Source organism: Sebastes umbrosus, chromosome 15 (genome assembly GCF_015220745.1).
Source record: "Sebastes umbrosus isolate fSebUmb1 chromosome 15, fSebUmb1.pri, whole genome shotgun sequence".
NCBI classification, from domain to species: Eukaryota; Metazoa; Chordata; class Actinopteri; order Perciformes; family Sebastidae; genus Sebastes; species Sebastes umbrosus.
The window spans coordinates 21586774-21597227 of NC_051283.1; the positions used below are offsets into that span (position 1 = coordinate 21586774).

At 38.2% G+C, this 10454-nt stretch overlaps 1 protein-coding gene across 1 annotated transcript; it reads right to left on the reverse strand.

Annotated features, from left to right (window-relative positions):
• Window positions 1-1367: 1367 nt before the first annotated feature.
• cndp2 (carnosine dipeptidase 2) lies at window positions 1368-10075 on the reverse strand. The gene is made up of 12 exons (XM_037795376.1): window positions 9891-10075; window positions 8706-8783; window positions 7205-7348; window positions 6868-7030; window positions 5390-5478; window positions 3975-4175; window positions 3733-3817; window positions 3416-3576; window positions 3133-3297; window positions 2662-2803; window positions 1971-2118; window positions 1368-1583 (listed from the first exon to the last, which is right to left on the reverse strand). The coding sequence occupies exons 2-12, from the start codon at window positions 8763-8765 to the stop codon at window positions 1517-1519; spliced, it is 1425 nt and encodes a 474-aa protein (XP_037651304.1). The 5' UTR covers window positions 8766-8783; window positions 9891-10075; the 3' UTR covers window positions 1368-1516.
• Between the last annotated feature and the right edge of the window lie 379 nt (window positions 10076-10454).

Below are 10454 nucleotides of genomic sequence, written 5' to 3' on the forward strand. Positions count from 1 at the left end.
CCCAAGCTGTTGCCTAGCAACGCAATTCCGTTGAAATGCACTAAAACGGAGCATTTTAGACAGAGGGTAAATACAGGCATATTCAGGCAGACCGTATGAGGAAAATACAGGGTTTTTTTAACATTACAGCATGTAAACATGTTCTAATCGAAGCACAAAATACAAGTCTGAACCTGAAAATGAGCATGGTATGGGACCTTTAAGTATTTCCATTTTCTGATACTTTAAACTACTGCACTAGAATTAGGGAAATATTGTAGGGTACTTTTTACTCCTCTACATTTTTTGGGATAATTAAAGTTACTTTGCGGATTTTGATTAATAAAAACAACATATAATCAACAAATAAATGCTGATGACATGTTATTATAGGTTAAGATAAGACTTTATCTACCCATCAGATAGAATATATAAAGTAGTAAAATTTAGCCCAACCTTTACCAGCTGCACCATTAAAGTGATGCTTACACATTAATGCATCAATAATTAGAAACCAATAATATAATATATATTATTCTGAAATCAGCTATTCTGTAAAATGAGTACTTTTACTTTTGGTACTTTAGGTATACTTTGATGCCAACACTTTTGTACTTTTACTTGAGTAACATTTTGAATGCAAGACTTTTACTTGTAACATAGTATTTCATCACTGTATTGCTACTTTTACTTAAGTAAAGGATCTGAGTACTTACTCTATATTGGTATACTGGAAAGTGACATCACTTTTGAGGTTTTGATCTTAAAATTTAAAGACTCAGTGTAATGAAAAATATATTTTCCAAGTTTGATGTCCCTGAGGTTATTGTTCTGCTACTGGTATGTAAATAAAACAATTTTAAATTAAATCAATAACTACAGTTTTTACACAATGCCGTTATTACATTGAGTGTTTGTACAGTGTGAAACAAAGCGTTGCTCTGCACAATTCAGTCTGAGAATAAGGCCCGTTGTTTCTAGTCTGTGACTGACCGCCACACTCCTTAGGAATGTCAAGATCCTTACACCTACAGGTAGACACTGACTATCTTATGAGTATCCATTGCAGTGTGCATTACTTTATGTTCGTTCACTTCATTGGTGTTTGTGGAATTATCCAAAATGTGTATCCTGTTTTGTTAAGTTATAATAAATTCATCATCAGTTTTCAACTGGCTTTGGCCTGTGCAAAAAAATATGTAGAGCTGACTGCTACATACTGTACATAGTAACTGGGGATTCGTTTGCACAGGACTGGTTGTACTGGTGGTTTTATGCTAACAGAAAATAAACATTATTTTGGGACAATACTGTAAGTAGATAAGTGATGCAGTGCATTACAGTAACAGCAAAACCTATTAATGCATTCCAGAAAAAAAGTCAACAAATAGTAACAAAGAAAAACACTTTTATTATCGGGGGGGAAGTGTGTGTATAAAACTGCTGACTGTGGAAGGTAAATCATACCACAAAGGCTATGGCTCTGATAGTGAGGATGGACATATTTTACATTTCGTCATTATATTGAGACATCCTTTCATTCCAGCAGGGAAACCTCGTGGAAGTATGCACCGAGCATCTGGGTCCCCTTAATGTAGTTGGTTCTGAAATTGGAAAGATAAAACAGTGATGAGGTTGTTTAACTGGTGAATAGTTGACAAAATCCATCGAAAAGATCATTCATAAAGTTCACATTGTTGCTTCTCATTTTCATTTATAACTTTTGGGTGGAAGAATTAAATTTGTACTTGAACTATCACTAAATTCAACATAACGTAAAACTAAATGTGGAAGTGACTGACAGTACTTAACAGCTTTAAAACATGCTTTACTTTGGCCTTCAATATTATGATTTCTTTTCCTCAATATCACATCTAAATTTGTCCACAGTGATTCATCTAGCAACTCCTTTTTGAACCCCTCTCTTCTCAACTGCAGTGATAAAGGTAGAAATGAAAATAAGGAAATTAAGTTTTTGCGCTGAGACATACCTGTTGAGTTTTTCATTCTGGGAGTGAGCTCCATCATCAGAGGATCCAACAGGGAGCAGCATGACATTACGTCCTGTGGCCTCCTGGAAGGTCAGGGTGACGGGGATGCTTCCACCCTCACGGGTCAGGTCAGGCTCCACACCGAAGACTATGGCACAGCGAGGATGAGGAGGAGAACATGGGAGGAACAGTCAATATGAGTGAAGAAAGTCAAAAAATCTCTTCACCATTAAGGACAGAGTAACAAAAAAAGACTTTGATCCTTAAGCATTACCCTTCTCTTTAACAATGATCAGATGAAGTTAGGAAACAAAACTTATTTTCATTTCACCTAAATTACAAACACATTTCCCACTTAACCCTTTGTGGTATCTTGACATCAGCTGTATTTCTGGTTTGAGGTTGTGAGACAGGCTTTTGTTATCACTGTTTTCTACCTCTGAAACTGCCGACAGTGGCATGTGAGGATTACTCTGAGTAACCAGGAAATTGTTTCTGGAAAAACACACTACCTTTGTCTTTCAGTGCTTTGAGCCCCACAAACTAACTATTTCAATACTCTGGCATACAAAACTGAAACTATCAAGATGGCTAGATAACAGTGGGGGTCAGTAGGAGTATGTGCGTTATACTGAACTGATCCTTTAACTATATGTATTTCTATCGGTCTTGCATCACTCAGCCTCTGTACCTCTCTTCATGGCCTTTCGACCAGCCATGTAGTGCGGGTGGTTGAAGTCAGAGACCCAGGCCTTGGCTCCGTGGCCCATGTACACATTCAGCTTGTTGGGGCTTTCCAGTTCAGCAAACTTCTTCTGCAGATGATCGATAACCTTGATGATGAAAGAACAAAAGTATTGTTGAGACAATTTGTCACATCATTTGTCTTCATCATCAATCACTGATTTGTTGTGAAGAAGAATAGATCCACTTTGGAAGGTCGGGCTTAGGCTACTCTGTAAATCTGCTTCACTTGTAAAATTTCAGTTGTAAAAGCAACATTAATTTACAAAGAAATGTGACACACTACCACTAAGGGACTTGAGTGGTTGGCAAAGTCATCAAGTTTTAAATTCCACTGGCAAAGACTTTAATTGTATTGTGTTCTAGTTACATGAAGACTACAGTATTAGAATCAGTGTTTAGATATTTCAGGGTCTACCTGCTTCTCCACAACTTTGGGGTCCATGTCGGGGACGAGGCGGATGGAGAACTTGCCGATGACCTTGCGGGGAATAACAGTCTTGGCTCCTGTTTCAGAGAAAGCGCCCTCGATGCCATGAAGAGAAAGAGATGGATATCTCCAGCGGTGCATCAGGATTTTCTCCTACAGGAAAAAAAAAGAACAGTACACTTATATTATGATAAATTACTACGCAGTAATCCAGAGTACTGCAGCTTATTTTACATCTTTGAGTTGAGGGAAACAGAAATCAATGCCTTGCCTTGGAGTCATGCAGTAGCTTTTCGACTCCAACGTCTTTGCAGTACTCTTCTAAGTCAAACTCTATTTTCTCATACAGCTTTCTCTCCTCATCGGTCACAGCGGCCACGTCGTCGTTCATCCCAGGAATCAAAATCTTCCCTTTCTTGTCTAAGAGGGTGCCTGAGTAGAAAGAAACAGACAGAAGATTTAAATTCTCTTAAAATGTCTAAAGCGCAGGTCAAAGAAAATTAATATTTATTACCAGTGTTTTCCTCTAAAACTGCACTCAAATTAGTTTTTATGAGATTATATAGTTCAATTATCAGCTTCACTTGCCCATAAGTGCAATCAGGTCGGTCATGGCTTCATGAACAGAGCCACCAAACACCCCAGAGTGTAGGTCCTTGTCACCGCAATGCACCTTTAAATTAAAAAATAAACATTCATTTTAATGGGTTTCACCAAAATACAATTTCACAAAAACCTGGATTGTGTTATGCTGAAAAACTGCATTACAGTGGGACTAGACTTGTGTTTGACACAGTTTAATAAAACATATAAACAGAACTACAATTCACCTCAAGGAAGAAGTAGCAGATTCCTCTCAGGCCGTAGGTGATGCAGGGTTTGGTCTTGCCGAGCCAATAGTTGTCAGAGATGCAGACGTAGTCCACGTCTTTTAAGAAGGTGTCTTTTCGTTCAAACACCAGTTCATCCAGGCCTTCGGATCCGGACTCCTCCATCCCCTCGAAGCAGAATTTGATGTTGATGGGAAGCTCCTGCATGAAGAGAGATAAGAAAAAAACTCTGTTAAAACTTCAATATATGTCATTATCAGGCCTCACTGTGTTGCAAAAAACCATCAGACCTTTTCATTTGGAAACTAACTTTTATGTTTAACATAGAAAGGATTCTGGGTGTGTTGACTGAAGCTCCTTAATTAATGTTCAGCTCATCCTACAGTATGTCATTGGGATATTTCCCTCATAGTTTCAGGGAAAAGTAAAGATCATTCAAATCAACATTTGACGTGACTTGGTTTAATCATTAAGTGATGGCTGGATAAGACCTGATTACCGATTTCATCCAGAGACCTTTGACCACATCTCCTGCTGACGGCTCTAAAATGATCAGCAGGCAATTATAGAGTCAGCTCTGTACTTTAACACAGAGATAATTCATTTCTCAGAAGGATGCAGAATCATTTTGGAAAATCACTCCTCGTCACAACGCCAAAAGCAAAACTTTTGTACCCGTAGAAAAACAAAAATATGCTGCTTTCAGCATAATATGGCTCAGTCAAAGTGTTTCCATACTGTCCACCATAACCAGCATCTCTAGCAGTTGGTTATGGAAACCAAAAAACCTGATCTGATCTGTAAAAAACAATCCAATTTCTTCAAAAAGCAGCTTTGAAAATGAAAGAAAAATTCTCTGAAAATGTATATCAGAGACAGATTTAACCTACAATTATCACTCCATTCACCTTCTATAAATACCAAACGATGTTTCCAGCCACCACACCAACGTATATCTCCACTTCGTCATTCACAGAACATTCCAACAGTGTTGATGTTTCCCATCACCGTTCAACCACACCCAATTTACCACGTCATGAATAAACAGCTGTGGGTTATTTTTGGATGGAACATAACCAAACCAAACTAAAACCAATATTGGTTTGTTCTTCACAGTGAAACACTCTGTAACACCATGATCAGTGAGACTGGCTGGCTGCACATTAACTGCGACTACACCATGTCTTGTTACAGAGGTCTGGTCCTACATCACTGACACTTTGTACTTATTTTTTGTTGTGTGTTTTGTCTCAGCAAAAAGGATAAAGAAAGCTTGGTTTGTGTGAGTGTGGTTGAGCAGCAAGGAGCTGCTGCTGCTGGACCAACTTGGAGGATTAATGACTTTTTGTCCCTAATCACAGTGCCCAAAATAAGAAACTATAAATTAGAAAATGAAACTGTGGTGGGAATTTTACCTGCTTGATCTTCTGATAGGCCTCAATGCAGTTAAACCAGGCCAACACTGGACCCTTGTCATCAGTGGAACCTCTTCCATAGAGCTTCCCTGCAAAGAGAACACATTTTAAGCCCTGGGTTTTTATTTGATTGTACCATCTTTCAAGTTATTCTGAAGTTTTTAGGCTTGTATGTATAATTTGTGGTGTCTTAGTTATATGCATGACACAAAAAGAATAAATTCATTCATTCATTCACTTGTTTCAAAGTTAAGGAACTCTTCCACACGATGAAAAGTGGAAGGAAAACTAAACAACGTGATAGTAAAACACGACCTAAGCAAGAACAGAGCTGAGCAGACAGAAACGAGACAGGAGGAAGTGGATGTGGCTCTTTTTGTCAGCTGACTATCACCAGAAAGTACATGAGACCAGTTGGGTAAATAAAAAAGGGAAGAACTAAAAAAGAAAATTAGCTGATCAATCCATGTGTCATCAACATAAACTGCTAATATGTGTGGCTTGTTAATGAATCATAATAGATGACAAACCTAATCTGCACTGCTTTATCTATAGAACAGCAGCAGATAAGGAAGCTGATTATTAGAGCGGATACATTACACAGGGTTCACACACAAATTATTATACTATTATTATATGTACTATTTTACAAATTATTACAGAATTTGCATTATTGAGTATGTTTTAATGATGCATAGCAACAACTTCAGGAATGCTGTGTCAGCTGCTGAGCTGGTGAATAGCAGACGATGACAATGATAAGTATGGAAAATAAGTTTATCTGCCATCATGTAATACATTAACTAAATAAAATGCTTCCCTCGAGCACTTTTGCCTTCTGTAAAGCTGAATGTATTCTTGTTAAATACAACAGCACTTGTTCAACTTGACACGTGAGGCTTGCAGATAAGACATGATTAAGTGCATGCCTCTACCCTATAACATGTGGTAACCGGGCTGGACTTTGGAAATATGCAGCAAACTGTGATATGATCACAAGTACAAAGCTGATAAAAGCTCAAAGAGCATTTAAACAAGACACTACATTTAAGTAACAGGGAGTAAAAACAACTTATCTGCTCACCAAAGAGGGAGTTTGATGTTATTGTTATGTGCAAATTACCAGTTTTAATTTTATTCTGCAGCCTGGTCATGGCTCAGTTAAACTACATTTACCTGTTCTGTTAACTGTTTCTGCCATCAGGCCTTCTCTGCAGGACATGTTTTGACATTTATTTCAGTGAGATGTGATACTATAAGTTTGCCAAGCTGAAAGGTGATCCGATAATACATTGAAGACTGGAAACAGAAACCCTGAAGATAAATTCATCCCGTCTCACATGCCAGAACGGCATTCCAGTCTACTTCAATAGCCAATAAGATTGTTTTGTTTTTAACTGAGAAACTTTCCAGATCACATCGAAACAGCTTCAGGGTAATTGTGTACCAAGAAGAAACCATAACACTTATGCTCTCACCGTCTATCTCCACCAGAGTGAAGGGCTCTGTATCCCAGCCATCGTCAATGCTGGCTGGCTGGACATCAAGGTGGCCGTAGATACACACCGTCTTCTTGCTCGGGTCTGACCCCAAACTACCCAGGATGATAGGCGGCAGGGGGATCTCCTCTCCAGAGGGAAGCTGCATGCACAAACAAAAACGACACGTTAGTAAAGGTTACAAAGAAGGCCCATTCTGCTAAATTAAAACCATTGAATCAAACAAAACAGTAAACATGGGGAAAGCAAGGAAAAACCAATGCATTACTAATGATGAAGTCCAAACATTAACAGGGAACATCCTATTCTTACACACCTTCTGTAGGCCGATGTCCACCATCTCCACTGTTCCCCCCAGCTTCTCAATGTCCTTGGCTGCCATCTCCATCATCTTCTTGATCTCCCCGCGTTTCTCTGGCCAAGCAGACACACTCTGGACTTCCACCCAGTCTGCGAGGCGCTAGGAAACAAGAAAAATTCAAGTACATTTTAAAGTTGTCTATGAAAACATGATAGGTGTTTTATACAGCATGTCTACATTTGAGATGCTTTAAGGCTCATATTTTGTTAAAGGGGACCTATTATGCTCATTTTCAGGTGCATACTTGTATTTTGGGTTTCTACTAGAACATGTTTACATGTTTTAATGTTCAAAAAATGCTTTATTTTTCTCATAACGGCTCTTTTCACCCTCTGTCTGAGACGCTCCACTCTAACTATTGCCGAGTACCGATCCGATCCCAGCGTAATAAAAAAAATATATAGTTATTATTATTATTTAACAGCTGTTTACTACTGACCATGTATGGATGTGATATGATTACTATCTTTGTTGTATGGCCAGGCTCAGGTTAAACCCTTTGTAAAACATGAACAAATACATACAGTTTTACTTGTTGGATTTTCCACGGCTGATATTTTCCTCGCTCTGACTACCGTGACACTCTCCACTACCACTGTTGTTGTTTGCTATTGTCACGTGAAAAACTACCTGCAATCAGTTCTTCTTCGCTGCTCTAAAACAGTAGCTGCCAGTAGCAGCCATGATACATCCAGAGCGACAACACAGTGAAGGCTGCTGTTTTGGGGCGGTGAAGAAGGATGAATTTCCGGTTAAACAAGTAAAAAAAAATTCCGGGTTAATGAATTATGGTATCGGATCGGTGCATCGACCGACGATACCTGATACCGAATTTTGGGCAGTATCGGACACATTTCGGTATTGGAACAACTCTATTTGAGGGCGTGCCAAACTAGCCGCTAAGCGGGTATTATGCAAATGTGTTACTTGGTGACATCACCACATTACGGAAGAAAAGGCCGGACTTCAAGCAAGGTATTTCAGGTAGTTTCAGGAGCAGTGTTTCTGTGGAGGAGAGTAACTCCCTTTGGCGTAGACTTTGGTCTTTGTAATTTTGCTGACCTTTTACATGCACAAAAAAACTATATAACACACTAATGGAAAGGGAAAAAGCAGAAAAGCATAACAGGTCGTCTTTGAAGCTTTATTCAAATGTGTAAAATGGTGTCAGTGTGAATGTGTCTTAGCATGTTTGGGCTCCACAAAGTTTTACAACAACTAAAGTCAAAATGTCACGTCACATGTGATTTCATGTGGTCCAGTCGCTCAACATCCATGACTTGATTTGGCACAGACACAGATAGAATGAGTTGCAATGCTGCTCAGTCTTCAGGATGAAGACAGACATTTGACTGCAATCTAATCACCACAATGATTAGTTGACCATAACAGCAAGAGATCATACAGGGAGTAAAGTTACATTGAACTATCAAAACGTCTCTCAGGATGAGCTTACCTTCACGTACAGATCCTGGTTGTCTTCGACATACTTGAACAGCTCTGTGAGATGAGCCATCTTAGCCAGCGACAGGAACTGAGGGTTGAACAGGCAGAGTGGAGTGAGAGTCTATCTCCAGCCCCTTTGCTGTCTTATGGGAGTTAAAAAACCACGCCCTCCTGCAAACCTACTGACTATTATTGTATTTGTCGCTCCTCTGTCACGCATGCAGTGCCAGAAGAACATGTTTCAGATCAGGAAGTTTGAGTTGGTGTCACCCTGTTTACTTTGAGTATCTTGTAGTCTTTAATAATAGAAAAGCCGGCACAAAGTAGAAAGTTAAATCATAAAATAGCAGAAAGCTCACTTCCCTTTAAGCTTTTTGGTTACCATTGCCCAGAAGTCTTTATAGATATTTAAATCAATATCCTCCTCACAAACACTAACCATACACTTCCACGCAACACACACACTTTTCTTTTTTGATATATTTACTGTGCGTTTTTTTATTTTATTGTTATTATTGTTTTACAAATATGAGTCATTTTATTTGTTGACCAAAATATTACAATGTTTGTATAAAAATTCAATAAAATGGCAATCAATTGTTTAATGTAATCATTTCATTTAATTTATTTAATTAAATTAATCGGACTGTCAAAAATACAGATTTGTTATTATTATATATATATCTCTAATTGTTTGTTATCACTATTATGTATTCATATTATTTCTTTATATTAATCTTGTCTCTAGGTGGAGGCTTCAGATAAGCCCAGTGTTTTTGTTTGCCTCTTCCTGCACTGTATATTACTTATTTTTTTATTTTTTTGTTATGATGTGTAGTGTAAATTGTGCAAAATAAATAACCAATAAATACTGGAACAATGCACACAATAAATAACAATAAATACTGGAAATTGCACAATAAATAAACAATAAATACTGGAAATTGCACAATAAATACAGGAAATTGCTCTTTATAACTCACATTATAACTAAAAAAATCATAACTTTTGACGCCATACTGAGCTGGCTATTAAAATGAAACTAAATAGTATAAATTTGCATGTATGTAACAGACACACATGAAGCTTTAACAGATAACAGAGCTGCTGTCAGGTCAGACTGAGTGCTATTAGCTAACCTGCTAACTAAACAGCTCTAAAAGTAGCAGCTCTGTCCACATGTGACTCTTCTCACCTGACAAGACACGTCCTGTGTTTCCTGCTGACGTTGACACGTAGTTGAAAGGTCGATTATGTTTTATTCTACGCACTAAATATAAAAGACAGCAGCCAGAGAGACTTTCAGTAGAGAGACACAAAGTGCAGGGAGGCTGTTAGTTTGATTGTTTTCACGGCGCAAAGAATTGTGGGTAAGCGGCAGATGCTTCGTCATGGTCCATCCAGCCATAAGGTCCAGAGACAGTATAGAGAGGAGAGCGACCCTCTCTGATAAATCCACCTACATCTACAAATGAGAAGAGCTCTGATGCAACAGTGGTCGGAGAAGAAGTACTGATATTTTATTTAAAGGTCCCATATGGTACTCACATTCAGGGTCATACTTTTTTTATTTTGGGTTTCTACTATAACATGTTTACATGCTGTAACGTTAAAAAAAAAACTTTATTTTCCTCATTCTGTCAGCCTGAATATCCATCTGAAACGCTCCGTTTTAGTGCATTTCACTTTTTTAATAGTCCTGTATCACAGCTGTTACCCTGCACTATATTCAGTTTTAACTGTTTTCTTCATCTCCTTG